Source organism: Culicoides brevitarsis, chromosome 1 (assembly GCF_036172545.1).
Source record: "Culicoides brevitarsis isolate CSIRO-B50_1 chromosome 1, AGI_CSIRO_Cbre_v1, whole genome shotgun sequence".
Taxonomy (NCBI): Eukaryota; Metazoa; Arthropoda; class Insecta; order Diptera; family Ceratopogonidae; genus Culicoides; species Culicoides brevitarsis.
Window position 1 is genome coordinate 13,036,156 of NC_087085.1, and position 21,766 is coordinate 13,057,921.

Consider the following 21,766-nt stretch of genomic DNA (forward strand, 5'->3'; position numbering starts at 1 on the left):
CATCGTGCATAAATATCAACAATAATAATAAATAAATAATAAAAAAGTGAATTGAAAATATTCATATATGAAGTTGTAATAAGAATAATTGTAACAATATGATAAGGAAACTTGACAAGGGGCTTGAATAATAATCGGAATGTTTTTGTTTTAATTGTTGATTAACTTGCAAATATCTATCTCAGTTATAATTATAAAAATAATTTATTTATCATTAACAAATCATTGGAATGCTTGCACGAAAAAGCCTCTCCTTAGCTCTCGTTAGTTGTGATGAAATTATATCGATATATATTTAAAAGTCAATTAATAACCAATAACATAATTTTGTTACTTCATCACCGCTTGAACCAACGCAGCGAATACAAAATTGATGGATGTCCAAATAAATTTCTCCGAAGCCCCCCATCTTTTTGTATCATCTCATCAATTAATAATAAAAATAATAATTTTTCGATACACTCGAGGGATTTCTCTCTTTCCATATAAATAAATATCTTCTTTAAAAAATGTTTTTGTTTTGTCTTTAAATGCCGTCACGTTGTCAAAATTATACGAATATTTCTTGCGTAATGGATGTTCGGTTGCAAGATAATGATCTGCGCATCATCTGCCGTACATTTGTTTTATTATATATTAATTTCTTTTCAAATTAAATATGCTGCTTTTTTGTAATCAATGCTGGTCAAGTGAGTTTTCTGTGTTGTTTTAGCAATATAAAAGTAACATAAAATAAAATCGAAGAAAGTGGACTACTACAACTAACTTATTTATTGATTGACTTTAATTAAATGTTAATCAGTGAATTTATAAATATTAAATATTTTTTTGAGTCGTAAAAAAGTTTCATCATTTATTTTCTGTCATCAGATAATTTAAAATAAACTTTAACTTTTTATAATATTTGCATATACTACAAACTACGTTACGACAAAAAACCCCAAGTGTAGGTTAATAAAAACAGTACTCTAAAGAATTTCTATTAAAAATTCAAGGACTGCGAAAAAAAAACCTGAAAATACTCACGCGGTTATATATTATGCAAGTTACTTTGTGGATGCACTTGAACAACATTATACATAAAATATTGTGTGACTTAAATAATGCAAATAGTGCATCTATTAATAATAATTAAAACATCATTGCAATAAAATATATAAATAAAAGTAAATCTGCGTGCATTGCTTGAGGCATTCGTTCATTCATGTCTCTTGGATTGCATGAAATTTGAATAAAATAAGGCTGCTTCGAATTTATTTTTAATTTTGAAATTTTAAATTAAAAAAATTTTTTTATAATTTTTTATTTATAAATATTTAACAAAATATATAATTAAAATATTAAAAAAATAAAATTAAAATATAATATAAAAGGAAAATTTAAAAAATAAAAAAAAATTAAATTTTTATAAATTTAAACTAAAAAAAATAAGGTAAAAATAAATATTTGATTAATTAGATATTTATTTAAAATCAAATAAAAAAAATAAATAAATATAAAAAAAAAATTAATTTATTTTGTATAAATAAAAAAATATTTAACCAACAGAAAAGAAATTTTATTAATTTATAAATAATTATTTTTTGTTTGTTTTATTTTAATAAAAAAATAATCATTTTTTATTAAATTTTTTTATTAATTTTTTATTTAAAGTTAAATTTTTGATTATTTTTTATTTATTTATTTTTAATTTAATTTTATTTTATTTAATTTTATATTTTTTATTTAATTTATTTATACCTAATTCAAGTTGAATTTAAATAATTTGTGTAAATTAAAAAATTGCTAATTTTTTAAAATTAATAATTGAATTACATAATAAATGTAAAATAATTAAAAATAGGTATGTATTTTTTTTTATAAATTAAAAAAAAATAAAATGCAATAAAAAATTGATAAATTTTACTCAAAAGCAAAAAAATATAATAAAAATAACTTGCATCAGCCTAACAATAATTTGCTCATTATTTATGACATTTATTCGAAATATTTACACCTTTGTTCCAAATTCCTCTTCCGTCAAGCCAAATGCAACAATGAAAGCTATAAATGGTCCCGTTGGTAGTAAATCATAGTTTAATATCTATCTCATCGTACCTTAAATAACGATTTTTTTCAGTATGTAACATCGAAATAAGGAGCGTCACCGTCGTCGTCGTCATAATCCTCTCCTCTACTAAAATGTTTTTATTATTATTGTTCAGCTCATACATTACATTTTTTTTAATACAAACATTATTTTTTTTTAAAGTCAAAAGCCACCATGAATATTCCGCGATAAATAAATTTGTGATTTTTATTGCTCAAATTATCGTTATTAATGTAGCGTCAATATAATTATTTTTATTAATATTAACATCCATTGGGAATTTTTTTTTCGTTTAGAACAAAGATTTATTTGAGATCGAAATTTCGCAACATCTTCGTTTTTTAGTTAGTTTAATATTTACATTGTTATCTTTATAGTTTATCTCGGGTTAAGCTTCATTTTTGTTTGTTTGCATGCTAATCCATTTATTATTATTTTATTATTACTATTGTTATTTGTTGCCATTTTGCCTGCATTGTACTAATTTGGCTGCAAATCGAAAATAAAATAAAAATAAATACACGATGAACCGATTTCTCGGTTGTATTTGTTGTCAAAAGGAGTGAATTTGTTGTGTAACAATGCATGATGCAGCAAACGGGTAACGAACAAGTAAAATCTGCATGTACTAACAATGTGTTTGGGAATTTATGTAAATCAAAGTCTCTTGTGCTACTTGTAACGTGAGCTTGTCTCGTTATTGTTGTACCACAATTACAACTGCCGAGTGACGCGAAGTGAAAGAATAACAATTAACTATCAACTCGCAATTTCGCACTCAACTCAAAGTCATATCAATCCATTAAAATCAACATTAACATCCATCACGAAAGCAGACAGTCGTTCCTTTCTTCGTTTAAAAAAAAAGTTACAAGATCCAATAATTTTTTTTTTCAATTTTAACTTTTTTTGGGTGAATGAAAGGAGCAGCAAATCTTTCCTTTTTTTGATGATTTGAATACTTAATGAATTTCGGCGTACAGACAAAAATTACTCCTACTTGCGTGGAACAGAGAGAAAGAAGCCGTCACACCAACAAAAAATCGTAAACATTTTTTTTTTTGAATATTCATTCAGAGTCTATGTAAATATCTGATGAAATTTACTCGACTAATGAAAGCGAACGATTGCGAAAAAAAAACTTTCGTCGGACTCAGACAAAAATTGTTTTGTGGGTTGAAAAGAAGTTAATTTTACATTTTAAGGGATTAATTTAGTTTTAGTTTTATCGCATTTATTAACCAAAAATTAAAAATTAACCACGTGGTCAAAATATTGATTTAACTACGTGGTTTAATAAAATAAGGAAACCACGTGGTTTGAAAATCAAACAAGTTTATTTATTTCATTATAAAAATAAAAAATAATTAATTAAACCACGTGGTTTAAAAAATTAAATAAATCACGTGGTTATAAAAATTAATAAAAAATTTCATTATAAAAATTGGTAAACCACGTGACTTACAGAACTAAATAAGTCACGTGGTTTGAAAAAAATGAACCACGTGTTAAAATAATTAAATAAGTCACGTGGCTTCAAAATTAAAAATATATTTTTTTTTAAACCACGTGACTTATGTAATTTTTGAAATAAATAATAATTTATTGAACCACGTGGTTAGAAAATCAAACAAGTTTATTTATTTCATTATATAAACAAAAAATAATTAATTTAACCACGTGGTTTAAAAAATTAAAGAAATCATGTGGTTAAAAATTAAGCAAAACCACGTGATTATAAAAATTAATAAAAAAAATTGATTATGAAAATTGGTAAACCACGTGACTTACAGAACTAAATAAGTCACGTGTCTTCAAAATTAAAGAAATATTTATTTTAAACCACGTGATTTATGTAATCTTTGAAATAAATAATAATTTACTAAACCACGTGGTTTGAAAATCAAACAAGTTTATTTATTTCATTATATAAACAAAAAATAATTAATTTAACCACGTGGTTTAAAAAATTAAAGAAGTCACGTGGTTAAAAAATTAAATAAACCACGTGGTTATAAAAATTAACAAAAAATTGGTAAATTAACGAAATATTGAATTTTAAACCACGTGACTTTTCTAATTTTTAAAATAAATAATAATTTATTAAACCACGTGGTTAGAAATTTTTTATATTTCTTAAAAAAATCAAATTAATTAATTAAATAAAAAATAAATTTAACTTCTTGAAGTTAAAATATCACCTCTTTTCGACTCACAGAGTGAACGACTTCAAAAAAATGAGTTCAAATTTTAAGTTCGATTTGATTGACTGAAGATCACTGATGATCATTATAATTAAAAATAACTTGAAAACGTAACAACAATAACCATCGAGTCATTTAGTAAAAGTAACAACGACCTTCGATTTCTAAATATTTGTGTTTTGAAAATATTTTGCTAATTGCTGTCATAACGAACTCGAACGAACGATGATTGTTTGTGGAATTTCAGCCAATTTCAGTCTGAAGGTTTTTGTATAAAATTCTGCTGGTGATTGTAAACAATTTTTGTTCGCGCAGAGAGAATGCATCATTAACAAACACTCAGTACATCGAAAAGCTTCTAGAGCGGAAATGCCATTGACTTTGCCGTCTAACGCTGATTTTTACTTTCAATTTCTTGCGCAGTCAGCTTTCAAAATAATCGCAAGACGCTTATACAAGATTGTGATTGACACTTTAGGCGCCGTTGAAAAAAAAATAACAAAGGTAATAAATTATTGACCTTCCTTCCTATTTTGTCTTTCTCCGGTTTTTTAACTTTTTTTTTCCAAAGTGCTAATATTAAACGGGTGCTCATGATGTTTATTTTGTCTTAAAATAATGCTTTTTAATCTCGTGAAGAGGCTCGAGCGATTCGGTGAATGTACGACGGAATTATTTTGTTTTCTTTTGGTGTAATACGGAAATCACGATTATTTAATCTTAATTTGTGCCAGCTACTGATTCTTCAGCGCTACGTTTGACACAAAGCGTGCAGCTAATGTTTACTTTTATTTAACAAAATAAAATAATTTCTGTATGTGGGCATCAAAAAGTGTATTTTGTCTTAATTTTTAATCTTAATGATTTACAAAAAAAAAAAATACTTTGTAGATACGGAAAATTACTTTTTACATGCAATTTCATGACATCATTATTATTTCTCTCTCGATGCAAGAAAAAAACGAAAAAAAACAGTAATTAAGATGTCTCAAAAGTATCGGTCATCTGCCGATCGATACAAATCAGAAACCTGCAATTCAAGTTGCGGCGTGACCAATTTCAAAACAAACAAACAAACAATCGAATCGATTGTGAATATTTTTTTTAGCGAAGATCAGGAGGTACCCAGCGTGATATCATTATCTGATGGTCTAATTATTTGCTAATAATATAAGAAAGCCCCTTCTCTTGTCGTGTATAAATTTTGCTTTGTTGTGAAAACAAAAAAAAAATTGTGAAAACTTGTACTCTTCATTAAAATATCAATCATTTTATGTTGATGGACTGAATCAAATAAATATGTAGATTAGGATGCACCATACTGCGATATCACTCAGGTATCGCTTAATGAAGTTGTCATCAATCAAAATAATTATCTCTCTCTCTCGAATTTTGTGTTGTTGTTGTTTTCTTTCTCTCTTTTGATAAAAAAAAAATGTTAAGAAATTTTTTAGGCCGTTACAATATTTAAAATTTTTTCCATAAACCATCCAAAAAAGTTAATTTGAAAAAAAAATTAAATAAATAATTATTTTAATTTATTTATATCTAAAATTAAAATTTAATTTTATCGATTTTTTCATTAGTTTAATTAATTTATTTAAAATTTATTAAAAAATATTAAACTCTATTAAGAAAAATATAAAATTTAATTGAAAATATTAAATTATGTCAATTTCTTAACCACTTATGTAATTTTTTTATGTTTAAAATAAAATTTTATTAATTATCTAAAAATAAGAAATTATTAATTTTTTTCGTGTAAAAAAATTTTATTTTTCGTATAGAAAATATTTTAAAACTTGTTTTATAAATTTATAAACTTTTATAAATTTTATTTTATTAAAAAAAATACAAATTTTTTATTTTAAATATTAAATTTAAATTTTTTTATGAAATTAAATTTCAAATATTTTTGAAATTTTAAAAAATTTAATAAAATTTAAAATTTATTAATGTTAAATAAAAGTTTTAATAAAAAATTAAAAAAAAAAATATATATAAAATATTATTATTTTATTAATTAATAATATTCATTAAAATTAAATTTAAAAAAAAAATAAATTAAAATATTCATAGAAATATTTTTATAAATTTTTTTTTTTGAAAAAATAATTAAAATTTAAAACTGAAAAAAATTAATACTTGCACCAACCTCATAAAAATAATTTTTTTATTTGAAATCTAATATGTATGTTGACGACAATAAAACGCGATAGATGAAAAATTACTTGGCGTCATGTTTTTATTATTTATATGTTAATGAAGGTAATATCAAGTTACATGAAATTGAGACTCTCACTTTACAAGAAGAAAGTTTCCATTATTTATTTAAGGGACAATTACATCATAATAAAAATCAATGTCAGACACGAGGAAGTACAACTTAAGATTAAATTTTTTTATTACTTAACAACTCAATTAGAATATCATTAATCCATTTTTTATATCATTTAAACTTAAACTTGTGAAAAAATTCAAGGCTAATACAAAATTAGCACATCATTAGATTTAATCTGAAAATGTTTTATTGCCATCATTATGATGATTATTTTTTCGTTAATTTAATAAAATAATAAAAAAATAAAGATATACATCAACGAAAGACTTGGTTAAGTGACGAACCTGCAATTTTTCATTTGTCTGCGAAAAAAAATTTAATTAAAAGCTTCCTCGAGGGCAAACATGTCCGCCGGTAATATCGAATAAATTGCCATCCATTAATAAGGGAAGACATTTTAATCTAAGAGACAAAATGTTGTATCATTTCTCAAAAAATAGCGAGTACGGCCCCAATCTCTTAATAATTTTGTACCTTTAAAATGAGTATTATTAAGAAAGTTTTTTTTTTAATTTAATTTAATGGACCGTTTTTTTATGATAATTTTTTTTTGTGAACACAACTTATTATTATTTTTATCATCTTTCAGCCCAAAAAATTAAAGACAAAAAAAAATCATATGCATCCAAATTTGGATGTGAGTGTGCCTGTGCCCGTTTTTTGATGCAACAATGTACGCAATAATGCATATTAAAACAAAACAACAAAAAAACGTATAAAAAAGAAAAATTTTAACAATAATAATCAATTTAATAATTGGCCAAGGTCGCGCAAAAATGGTAATCATCATATCACATTATTATACCTGCTCGTTAAAAGATATTTTTAGTGTCACAATTAATGCTGGGACCTCATAGCTCATGTATTTAGCTGCAAGTCAGCGGCATGTGGGCGGTCGTCGTCGCAGTAACGAAATAATCATAGACAAAACGTACAGATAATAAACATTATTATTACAATTTTCGTTTTTTAAGCTGATATGCGAGTATAATGAGAGTGAGAAAAAAATGTAACGGCACGCCACGCCATGATTATAATAATTTTACGCCGTAGCGAAGAAAAAAAAACTGTGGCTTAATTTGTGAACGATTTGTCAATTCCAGGAGCCAATGAAGCCATGTATGGATTTTGTGGTTTTTTTTCGTAGAGTTGCCATGTGTGTGGTAAAAAGTTTGACAAGTTGACAAGTTTCTCAATCAATCAAAAGTCGTAATTGAATCGATTTATTTTTTTTTTGAGAGTACGCACAATGTTGTAAATATAACAAATTACATGACATTCGCTTAAAGCTCACGCGTAATCCGATTTTTGTTGTCGGAGGTCATGTTATCAATGGATCACATTTCAATTTTTTTTCGATTAAATTTTTTTTATTTATTAAATTTTATTTATTTATTTTTTTTTTATTTTTATTAAATTTTATTTTTTATTTATTTATTTAAAAAAAAAAATAAAATAAAAAATAAATAATTTTATTAAAATTAAATTTAAAAAAAAATAAATAAAAATAAAATTAAATAAAAAAAAATAAAAATAAAAAAATAAATAAAATTTAATAAATAAAAATAATTAAATAAAATAAAAGTAATAAAAAAAATAATTTATTATCGTGACATTTAATTTAATTTTTGGCAAAAAAAAAATCTTAAAAAAAATAAATGAAACTGATAATTAATTGTGACTTTTGACTCAATTATAATTCTTAAACGGATATTTATTGTTCCATCAGACATTTCAGACCAGAAGAAACCCGCAAATTAACTCGTCATGTGTTTTTTCGTATTTTCTTTGTTCTCATCGTCATGTGAATAACAAAAAAAAATCACGTATAGGTCATGACAGGCATCCTTGAAAGTAATCAAAGTCCCACAACTATTTATTACTTCTGTTTATTGTTTCATTTTTTTTCTGTAAATCATTTAATTTTATTACATTGCAACAGAATTTTTTGTCTTCATTACGATCTTTTGGCATAAATTTTAATTCCTACCCAGCAAAAGTCCATTAATATTAATAAAAACGACACAACAAATTTTGATCCAATTTTCCGTTTAAAGACAAACAAATACAAGAACAGGTTGTTCCATCACGCGTTTGTCTGATCTTTTTGTTTTTTTTTTGCTACAATTATTGCTGGTACTGGTTGAGGTAGGTAACAAACAACGTTATTTGTTATAAAATTGTAATAAAAGACGAGATAAATGAAGCAAGATAGGCGCATAAATGCCAAGAGAAAAATCTCTACAAAAAAAGATTTACTCAGGCAACAAAAAATGTATAACGTGAGAATCAATTGTTCACATCAAGTGTATCATATTAAAAAATAAATATACAAAAAAAAAATGTTTGAAGTACTTGATGTTGGGCAAAAATTGCATTTAATTAAAATGTAAAACGTGCGGCATTTATTACCATAGTTTTAATGTAACAAAAAATATTATAAAATTTTAAAGTTTGTTGTAAGGGAAAAATATTTCCTCATCCTATATTTACATTTTATTAATATTTTAAACAATATGGAAATTTACCAGAAATTTATTTTATTACAATTGATTGACATTTAAAACGACTTCTTGCAGTTTTTATGAATAAAATATAAAAATACAAATATTTACATTTTTTTGATTTTTTTTTACAATTTTTTTTTTAAATTATTATTAATTTTTTATTTTAAATAATATTAATTAAACAAAAATGATATAATTAATAATTAAAATTTTAGAAAATAATAAAAAATTATTAAAAAATATTTAAAAAAAATTTATATAAATTTTTAAATTATTTTTTTAAAATTTCATTCTATTTTTTTTCTATTTTTATTTATTTTTTTTTATTTTTTTATTTTTATTAGTTTTGTATTTAATTATTTTAATTCTGTATTAAAAATATTTTTTGTTATTTGTATTAAAAATAATAAAAATTTATTAATATTGAAAAATAAAATAATTAAATATTTAAATAGTATTTATCAAAAAAAATTTATTATTTATTATGTTATTATTATAATTTTTAATAAATAATTTTTTTAATACAAAATAAAAAAAACTATTAATTAATTAAATTAAATATAATAAATTAATTTAAATAATAATTAAAATTAATAATAAATACTAATAATTTAAAAATAGTAAAAAAAATAAATAAAAAAAATATTTTTTTAAAAATAATAAATTTTTGATTATTTATTTTACATATTAAATTAAATAAATATTGATAATAAACATATATTTAATATAACTTTAATTATTATTATTAATATTATTATTATATATTTTTTTTATAAAAAAAAGATAATGTGCCCCGCGCAACATTGTTGTGAAAAAAGTAGTTCAATTTCAGCACAATATTGGGCGGACTGACCTAAAATAACCTGTTCAATAAAAAAGAGATTAAACCAAAAATAATCATTTTGGACAATTAATATGTTAATCCCCCCAATTTGTCAAGCCCTTGTTTAATTTTTAAAGTCTTTAAGCAAAAAGTTAATTAGACATGCAGCGACCAATTATTAGATTACCTCATTAATCTGATATTACTGACATACAAAATATATATACCGCAAAGATATACAATTTGTTCACTCAATAATAAAGAAACTTTAAACAAAAACATAACAAGAAATGATTCGGTTGCGTTTTATAATATAATGATGAATAATAAATGTGTATAATGTATAAAAGAGCATGTGTGTTAACTAAATTTTATTACTATTTTTATTACTTTTTGATTCAAAATTATCTAACATTTCTTGTAACTTTAACGACTTTTGTTTTTAAAATGCACTTAATTGAATTCGTTATTTTTTTGATTATTTTTTTTTTATTTTAGTTAAATGCTCACTAGCTGGAAATAGATAAAGGTTAATTAATCATGTGATTCGAATGCAATGAAAATAATCCTCTGGATTTCTCTCTCTCTGATTTATGCATTCCGGCACGTCACAACAAAAATCACAGATTCGAAACAGAAGACTTTTTCAATGATTGCATGCCATGTCAAAAGGGCATCATATGATTATCTCTCTTTCTGGTTTGCTTTTTTTGCCTCATAGGTAAACGTAGACACTTACTATAATTGCAGGATTGCGGGCAAACAATCTCTGACAAATTACTGTTTTTTCGTTCGTTGTAGTTGTTTATGCACATTTTATGTTAACTTTTGTTTTTTTTTTTGCTGTAAAGCGTGTGAAATTTATTTCTTCTTAAAAAAAAAAAAAAAATAAAAAAAATTTTTTAGATTATTTTTTTTATTTTAACAAAGAAAGCCGAGCTTCTTCTCATGTCACATCAAATCAATTGACGGCTTTATTTAATGTTTATTTACCTTTAAATTGAATTTCGAAAGTAAAATTGAAATTTAATCAATAAAAATAACAACAAACGTCAATAAATATTTTTTTTATTTTTTTTTAAATAAAAATTGGCGCATAGCACAAGAAACATGTGACAATATTTAAAAAAAAAATAAATTCTGTGTCACATGCAAAACATTAATAATAATAGTTAATAAAAAAAAGTTAAAAATAACTCTTTTTTTTATTGAATTCTGGCACAAATTTACAATGTCACAAATTTATCAACGCTATCAAATTACTGGTTTATTTATTTATTTGTTAAAAGTTATTGATGTTTGTGGGCAGCAAGCAGCCTGGCAGCCAAATAAAATAAATTTGTATAAATAAGTCACACGATTTTTTTTTATTATTTTATATTTTTCTAACAAATTATGCTCTCGATAAAAAAAAATTTAAATTTTTCTCGAGACATGAGTTTGTGTCATGCGAAAAAAAATATAAAAAAATAATAAAAATTTTTTTGCGTGATTTGTAGTGTGCGTTTTTCTACATTTTTTAGATCTGTCTTTCTTGCCAATAATAATAAAATAATTCTTTCAATTATAAATTTATTATTTTTAGGCGATAATTGTGGTGTTAAATTAATTTTATTATATTTCATTTTATTATAAAGGTTGTAAAATAATTTTTTTATACAGTAGATGCTTTCAGTTTTCAACACAAAACGTGTGAAACGTAAAATAATTTTAATTTTTTTTTTGTATATTTTAATGCGCTTTTCAACACACACATGCAATTCTATCAATAAAATTTCAGAAGTTGCTTGCTTGCTTACGCGCTTCATTCGCTTTTAATTAAGTTGTGAGTTTTTTCGTGTGTATGTGACTCGAAAATTGCATTAGTTTAGTAATAATAGTAATAAATAAATAAATATTTTCGCAGAATAATTGTTTATTTAGACTTGGATAATATTGGGTTTTGTCATGCTATGGAAAAGAAAAGTTGTTTCGTGCCAGATGAATATCGATTTTGCGAACGGAGTCTGTTAAATGAGCTCGCAAGAAGTGCGGATGTGAATGAAATCACAAGAAGGAAAGGAAAAAACTTGATTTTTTTTTATAAATTTAATGGACTTAAACTTGAACATGTTGCAACATTCACCCATAAGAATTCAATTAAAAATCGTAGCGAATCATAATTATTGCCGGTAATAAGTTAATGAGTGTCAACGAACGTGTCAATGTCATGTAATATTATTAATATTATGTAAGAATTTTTTTTTTTAAGAAAAAAGGAAAGAACTTGTTCTCATTGAATGTTGAGTTAGAGTTCAAAGTCCTCTTAAAGGTTTTTTTTTGACATTTTTTTATAATTTATCTTAAAAATAATTTTTAATCCATTAAATCATCATTAAATTGATTCAATCTCATTTTTCATAAAAAAAAATAATAATAACAATTTATAATATATTTTTTTTTAAATAACAAAAAAAAAAAATAATTTGGCAAAAAAAAAAGAAACACAAGAGAAAACAAATAACACTCACGATCATATCAAGAGATAAAAACTTGTAATTTTTTAGTTAACCAGTGACGCTTTGTTAACCCCTAAAAATAATAATAATAGCAATAAAAATGCGATGAAAGCGATATTTGTGAGTGTTTCAGACAAAACAAAAGCAATAATGATGTGTGACAAAATTTTTTCAACCCATTGGAATTTGCGGATGATGATGATGAGGTAGGCTTTATTGTATTGTGCACGTGTCCAAATACACATTTGCACCGCAAAAAACGAAAGAAAGTGAAAGTCCCAAGACAATATTGGTATGAAGTCAAAAAATTCTTTTTATATAATTTTTTTTTCGTAACGAGTAAATTTATTGACTCGAACATTCCTCATGTGTTAAACTAATTAAGCAATTGATTTTATTATTAATTATAACGTGTTGCTCGTTACTTGTATATGAATAAAAATAATAAAATGCCTCGCAGCAAAATTTTTACATAGCTCGCAAAAATACTCATCATTCCACGCATGTTAATGATAAAGTGATAGTTTAAAATAATCTTGATGGTTATCAATGAAACAGGAATTGAAAATGAGCATTTGGCGCGCGCGCGCGCTTTGGAATCAAGAAAAGTAACTTTTCAATGAATGTTGACGATGTTACGTAACGATGCAGAGCGTGCATTAATTAACTCGATAAATATGCTAAAAATTCAGCATTGATAGAATATTTATGATCGCATGTTGGAAGATTAATAGCACCTTTTCTATTTATTTATTATTATTTTTTTAAAAAAGGTTCGTTGTGACTATAAATGACAAAATGCAAGAGATGTGCGTGTGATAAGTTTCTAACGTCGTTTTGTGGTGTCAAGTATGCCAGTTAGTCATGAAAGATAAAAAAAATCAAAGGAAATGAGAAATCTCACCAATTTCCGTTGATTTTTTTTTATAAAATTAATATTGAGAGGGTCTTGTTGATCGATCATGAATAATTAGAAATTAAAACTTCTCTCAAGTAAGAAAAAAAAACACTTGAAAATAAATAAAAAGAGATTTAAGAGTATTCAATGATGTTTTTACGACCAACTTTGTCGCATTTCTGTATATTTTTAAACTTTTTTTTTAATATTTTTACATTTTGTTACTCCTCACAGGAAATTTTTACATTTTCATACTCCTCATGTGAATAAATGATGAAAAATGGAAACAAAAGGTAAGTAAACCTCAAAATATATTCCAATTAATTCAAACCAAGCATAAAAATTTGTTGAATTAAAAATTTTGTTCATATTTTAAGTTTTATAGACACAAAAATTATCTAAAATTGTATATTTTTTTTAAACAAATTGATAAATTAAGCTTAACTAAATTTTTATTTAATTATTTAAAAAAATAGTTGTTAATAAATTATAAAATTTTAAATTTTTAGCTCGAGATTTTATCATTCCATCAAGTATTTAAATTTTTTAAATTTTAAAAATATGAAATTTTTATAAAAAAAAACAATTTTTTTAACATTTTTGTACTCCTCATTTCACATTTTTGTACGCCTCAGTTAATTTTTCCCTTTTTCTTGTCTTAAAAGACAGTCTTTTTGACTCAAAATTAAAAAAAAAAATTAAAAAAAGCCCCAAAATTCATATTAAATTATTATTTGACCCCGATTTGACCCAACATATCAATAAAAAAATTATTAACCTGTGCCTTTGTAGAGTCCCTTTAAAAGTTTATAAAATTTTGTATGTAACTTAAGTATAGCCGTTTCATGTAAATTATTTCGATGGAATAAAATATTATTGTATTATTATGAAAAATTATCACAATTTTGAAGTATACGGACAACTTTTTAAGCATAAAATCAAATTTTTTCTTCAAAATGCAATAAAAAAACATAAACACAAACAAACCTTTAATTGAAAACTCACATTAAAATACTTCAACATGCTGCACGTTTATTGTTTTTCTTACTAATTTCTCCAATTGACATAATTGAATCAAAACATAATTATTTGCCATCGTTTGTTAATTAAATAATTTCACTGAGACACAACAAGTGATCGTAATTAATCAATTTTCTCATCGTTTTTTTTTTCTTATTTCTGTGTTTTGTGGCTTGTTTTGTAATGAACTTCACTTTTTACTTGTCTCGTTAAAGTTTTTCTCTTAAAAAAGTTCGAAAAAGTAATTATTTTATTTATTAATTGAACGAATGTGCGAAGAGTACAAGACGTTGATTGAGACTAAAACAAGCTGGCGCACGAATAAAAACATTAATTGTAACGCCGCGAATCATATTTACATTTTTTTTAGCCGCAAAATGTGAGATGTGTAGTCCGTGCGATTACAACACAAAAAAAAAAATTACAGAAATTTTCTCTGAGCAAGAACTAGAAAGCGTTAAATGAAACTCAGAGTGTCTGAGTATAAAATTTTTTTTAAGACGAAAAAAAAAACTGATAATTACGAGTTTATTTGTGGATTTATGCTTGACTGCGATCAGTACTCACCGTTGGTTTTTCCTCCATCACGGGCAAGTTGTTGTACTGAAAACGCCCGATATCGCTGAGTGTCAAGTCCTTCACCGTCAAATGTTGCTGCTCGTTGTCGACGTCGTTGTAGTACGTGATATTTCTGCCGTAAACGGTTGACGCGCTTTTATCCGTTTGTTCTTGCGCCGGATCGAGACTGATATTTGTCGCAACTTGCATGGGATTCGGCTGCGATGAGACCAGCGGAATGTTCAGGGCGGAACGGAGGGAAGGCGGTGGCGAATATTTTTTCGGTTCTTTGCCACCTTTTTGGATGGTATATTGTTTGTTGACCATTTTTGATGCGTGTGCGCGCGCGGATGATGTAAAATTTTAATTTTTCAATAAACAAAAATCTTCACTTTTTTTTGATTGATTATCGTCGTTGAGGCGTTTTTATGGGTGCTTTATCTAAAATATTCGATCTTTGTTCCTCACTTTTATTGTTCATATCGCATTTTCAAAAATATATCTCTATAAATTTTATATTTTATTTACAATCATCAATAATCGGCCGTAGACGTGAGTGATAGTATAACAAAGAAGCTCAATGTATGTTCATACGTATAGAAGGTCACTATTCTTCATCTGTAACTGTTTTGTGATATTTTTTATTATTGTAATATAATTGTTAAAAATATTTAAACAACAATAAGAAAGAAATATTATATTAATATTAATAATGTGTGTTTATAAAAAAAAATCAAAAGAGGAAATATAATACACTTTTGATCGGTACATGCATAAAGAAAAATATTTTGAATATTTTAATATTTTGATCCGCACTGTTCAACAAAATATCGGAAAAAATAAACAAACAACATAAAACATTTATATTATTTATGTTTTAATCCTCAACAAATATAATTAATTGTTTTGTACTTTTAAAAATTTTACAATAATAAACAAACAATATTAAATCATAGTTATTTTTTTTTCAAGTACGTTATTATTTCACTTTTGTTTGTTTTTTAAATTCTCATAAAAATGACAATTATCGGAAACTTGAAAAAATATTTTATTTTGACATAAAAATTCACATGATTTATTTTTTCGACAGTTTTTAGATAATTATTAAAGATAACAATAATTATTTTTTTTTATTATTTTATATAAAATTAATATATTTATTTTTTTAATGAAAAAAAAAATATTTTTATATAAAATATGTTGTTTAAATATTTTTGTCACTCATTAATGAAATCGAAAGTTTTTTTTAAATAATAATAATTTTTTATTCAAAATTAACTAAAATATAAAAAGGGCACAGTTTATTTTTTTTTGTATAATTTTATGCGTTTTTATAATGCTAAAATTTTTTATTTATTTTTTTTTTATTAATATGTTAATATATTTTCTTTCTTTCTTTAATTTGCATATTTATGCTATTAGAATAACGTTACATTTTATTCGATTTTATTTTATAATTTATTGTCACACATATTTCTTCTTTTTTTTCATTCACATATTTTTTAAAATATTTTTAATTAATTTATTTTTATTTTTTCTATAAATATTTAAAATCACTTTCATTTTCATCGCACATTAAAAATTCAGCAATTTTTGTCTGTTGATGTCCACAACTTGTAACACACTAAAATATTTGCGATTGACTTGATCAATTTTAATACATTAATTTATTTTTTTTTATTAATTTTTATTTTTCGCATAAACACTCTCGAGTGCAAAAGATGAAGCAACGGAAAAAAATCCGTCCTATGATCGCGAATATTGTAACGTAAATGATCTTATTTTACTTCTCCTTTAACACATAAACTCAAATAATTTTTTTTTATTTCTTGTAGGTTTTCGTATATTTTTACGTGCAAAGAACTGCGATCACCCGTGTGAACTGCATCACTGTCAATATGCAAATAATAGTGCTAGTAGTTGCCACAGTTTATACCTTTTTATTATTATATTTCGCGCTCTATGCGAATGTACGAAAGTGAACTTTACATTCTCACACCACGGCACGACGACGACGAGCGTGAAATGAGAACGAAATCGAAATTGAAACTGAAACTGAATGAATTGGAGTATTGCCGCGCCGTATATTCGCACCGTACGAGTGTAGTAATAATTTTTTGCTGTTAATATTTATGAATAATACGGTTCTTCGTTGTTGGTGCAATAAAAACACCGCACAGCAAGAAGGAACATCGTTCACGCTACAAAGACGATCAACAAATAAATATTGAAGCGAAACAGATTTAAATAGATAGCTCAATGTGGATGCGCACGTATGAAGCGCGCTCTCTCATCGGTTCGCGTGTGTGTGGCTTAAGTTAAGTCTGAATGGTACCGTAACTCGTACCGTAACGAAAATTTCTCGCGCTCTCTCAAAAAGTTGGCTTACAGACTTTGTTTATAAATAAATATGTTGTCGGCATTTTTTTTTTGTTATTATTTACATCTTATATAACATGGTCAGTACGTATTGTTACAGACTTTACGGATATGAAACATCGATCGATCAATTTTTTTTAGATCTTCTTAATTTAATGTCATTCTTCGTTAATGAATAAAAGTGTAAAATTCGTCCTTCATGTGAAATAAAATTAATAAAGGCGACTAAATTTAATTATTTTATTTTTTTTTTCAAGTTCCCCTCGAATTTGGAAAAAAATAAAAAAACATCAGGGAAAAATAAAAAAGATGTAAAAATTTTTGATATTTTTAGTAAATTTTCAATTTTTTTTTTAAATTTTTTTAAATAATTTTTTTTTAATTTTCAAAATTTTTTTAAAATTAATTTAACTTTATAAAAAATGGACTGAATTTTTTAAAATTTTTAAATTTAATTTTTTTGTGAGTCACGTGACCGAAATTTCGAAAAAACGCAAAATAATTATTATTATAATTATAAAAACAATCGATTTTGAATCAAAATTAAATACTATAGAATATCATGAAAAATGTTAACATTTTCAAAATAAAAGATTTTTAAAAATAAAAAAAAAATAATTATTTTCATAAATTTAATTAAGCTTTATTAACTAAATTAAAATTATTATATTAAAAAAAAATAAGTTTTCGTGTGATATTTTTAAATTAAAATCAATTTTATTAAGTTTTAAATTAATTTTTAAAAAAATTATGTAAAAAATTAAATTAATTAAAATTTAAAAAAAATTAACTAAATAATTTTAAAATTAAATTTTTAAATTAATTTTAAAAAATTATTTTAATTAGAAAATTTAAAAAACTAAAAATTTTTATTAATTGAATCAAATCAAAAATTTTAATTTTATTATTTTCAAAGCATGATGCGACAAAAAAATAAAATAATTAAATTTATTCGCCTAAAAAATATTAATAAATAAAATAAAACAAATTACCGTACAATCGTATTAATTTTCCCCAAGGGGTCTTTTGTACACAACTTTTTACAATAATCATCATCAACATTATTAATTAGCAATATTTGTAAGAAAAACGCATTCTCATTCTTTGTATATTGTAAATTGTGAACTGCATCACATAACAAAATAAATTAAATTTGTATGTCAATGTTGTTTCTTTTTTTTTTGTGTCGGAATCTGAAATGACAACAACAATTGGACACCACACAAAAAAATAAATAAATTAATAAAATATAATATAGAATGATGCAAAGTTCAAATTTAATAATGGCTTGCTTGACAGTTGTAACAATATGTGAGAAAATTGTGCAATAATTTTAATAAGATTTGTTTTTATTTTTTTTTTCTGTAACTCATTATAAAGGGAGTTGTTATTGTCTTTGTTGTTATTGTTTTTCGTGCACTACTGTTTGTTTTACTTTTTTTTTTGCGTGTGACTTAATTGTTAAAATTTTTTGACTTACTGACTGACTTTTTTTTCTCCGCACTTAAAATATTTAGTTGTTATAAAATGCAGTTTTGTTATGTTTAAGCCGAACAATGGACTTGTATTAATGAGCTTTAAAAGGGAAAATTATGCTGCAGTCTAGATATGATGCGATGACGACGGCGGCGGCATAAACAAGTGGATGCTTTTGTAATTTATTTGAGATTTTTTTCAAAAATAATTTTATTGTTGTCTAAAACTTTCAATTTCCATGCAGAATATTTTTTTTTATAAATCTTTCACGACAATCGTGGGTAAACACATGTTAAAAAGATGATTTTATCTCGCGTTGTTGCAATAAAGAAAACTTAAAAAGTTGTTAAGTAATTAAAAAAAAAACTGAAAGTGCTAGAAATAAAAAGACGGTTGATAGACATGCAACATAAAGCTTCCGTCATGAAGTTTTTTTTGTGTCACCCCTCATCGTAAATAGAGATTGTCCTACAATGATGGAGGCATGTGCGAAATTAATTAACCTCGTCTCGATAGTGGTGATGACTGATGATGATGAGTTCCCACAACAAGCGAAACTTGCACAAGATGAACATTTAAAATAATTATAATTATTTTACTATTATGAAAGAATGAACGAACATTTACTACGTTTTATTAATAATCATAATTAAATTAAGACAAACCCACAGCAAATGCATCGTGTGAGAGTGTTGAACAACAAAGCAGAATGATGTAATAGAAAAAGAATTTGAAGTAGTAAAGAAATGCATCTCCGCATACGATTTGCAAAAAAAAAACAATAATGATTTTTAACATTGAAGTACTTATAAGGAATTGAACATAAAACGTTAGATGAGTCACAAAATCGTCGCAAAGGTGTTTTCTACCAAGATCAGTGAGTCACAATTTTACAAACAAATAAAATTTACAAAAATATTCAATTATGTCGTGGGTTTGGATTTCAAAAATTTCATTTGAATTTACAAGTTTATTATTTTTATTTATGCTAATCAGTTTTTATTGTTTACAATTATTTCTTAATATTTTTTTTACAATTTTTATTTTTTGTGAAAACGTAAAAATGCTTCCTAAGTGAAAAAAAAATAATTTAAAAATATTTTCCTGTGAAATTTGTTATTTCATTAAAATAACTTAATTCACAAAATTATCAAATAATTTATATTTCCAGAAGGATTTTTTCTTAAATTTTTGATAATGAAATATCTTTTAAAAAATTATAAAATATTGCGTTGAAAATTATTTTCTTATTTTCTTTCATGATTAAAAATTAAAGATTAAGGAATAAAAATTAATAATTTGTTAGAAAAGTTAAAATTATAAAAAAAAAATTAAATATTAAAAATTATTTTTTTTGGATTATATTCTGTATTATTTTTTAAAAATTACATTTTCAAAATAAAAGGAAGAAAAAATTACATTTTAAAAAAAAAAAAATAAAATAAATATATAAAAAAAAATAAATTATTGGATTTTTAATAATTTCATCATAATAATTTAATTTAATAAAATAAGAATTATGTTAAAAATAATATTTAAAAAAATAATAAATAAATAAATTTAAATAAATAAATTAATTAATTTGTTAAAATAGCTTGATTTTTATAAATTAAAAAATAAGCCAATAAAATTTATTTTAAAAAATAAAAAAAGTTATAAATGTTTAAAATTAAAAAAAAATAGAATAAGATGACTTTTGATAAATTTAAAAATTTTATTAATTTAAAAATAGTAAATATTAAAATTAAGTAAATATTTTTTTTTTTAAATATTAAAAGTAAAGCAAAATAAAATTAACAAAAAATTAATTTTAATTGATAAATAAAAAATAATCAATTATTTCTATATAAAAATGTTTTTATTGAAAAAAGGAAATGCCCACGAAAATATTTTTCCATTGAATTAAAGCTCAACCATAACTCAAAAACAAAAATAATTTCATAAACAATATTTTGCACTATTTATTGCTTGCTTGACTAGGACTTACTCTTCCATATCCGCAATGAAGTAAATAAAAAAAACATGTGCAAACCCCACACCCGGATGACTAAAAAATATCGTTCACACATCAATTATAAGGTATTTGAGCATTGCCTATCAATTCTTTGAATGCCTTCACTTTTTTTGTGCGGCAAACAAAAATTTATCAACACATTCGATACACTTTTCTTTATTAATTGAGCTGTCAGTACAAACAGCTTTACTTTTTCTTTCGGGTTTTTTTTTACCCGAAACCGATACTTTCGATAAGAATTTGAATGCAATTCATTAATTCTTGTCATCTTGCTGGCAGTCATATCGCGCGCACACTAATTGCTCGTCTCGTTTAAAGTGCAGTGGCGATCATTTTAAGAGGTTTACTCAACAACCGGGAATTAACTCGAAATTGACATAAACATGAGCAATTTTTGTATTAAAGTTTTTTTTTTAAGTAATTCATTTTTTTTGTGCATTTAATGTTCTCCGGGTCCGGACATAAAATTAGCGTAAAAGATAGTCGTCATCAAGCACACACATGTGATATGTTTGGTGAAAGCTTATATTGAATTTTTATGTGTGTGAGACCAAAGTTAATAATAATGATAATGATATGCATTTGCGCGAGAGAGTCTTTGGCAGCATGAGATAGCACGGCGATAAATATTAAATCAATTAAAGGTTTAATAATAGCGTTGTAATTTTTTATAACAGACATTTTTATCGGTAGTGCAACTTCTGGTTCGAAATTTATTCGAATAAAAAGTCGTAAAAAGTACATTTTTTGTGATGTATTGCTTAAAGGCTTCATTATGCGAAATAAACTGATCAATAAACAAGTATATTAAGTCACTAAAAATCGTTCATAATAATTAAATGGGTATGAAAGTAGTGATAAGGCACCGACCGATGCGCGAAAAAGAAATTTTTAATCCTGATTGAACGACAACCACGACGTGACCAGTTAAATGGAGCGTTTTAATGGTTCGTTGCTTA

The 21,766-nt window shown here is 24.1% G+C and overlaps 1 protein-coding gene across 1 annotated transcript in view; it reads right to left on the reverse strand.

Annotated features, from left to right (window-relative positions):
• LOC134837298 (uncharacterized) overlaps positions 1 to 15,265 on the reverse strand; it is a 29,081-nt gene extending 13,816 nt beyond the window's left edge. The window contains exon 1 of the mRNA XM_063852667.1: positions 14,948 to 15,265. Coding sequence (XP_063708737.1) covers positions 14,948 to 15,265 — 318 coding nt within the window. The remainder of the gene's footprint in view (positions 1 to 14,947) is intronic.
• Positions 15,266 to 21,766: the final 6,501 nt, after the last annotated feature.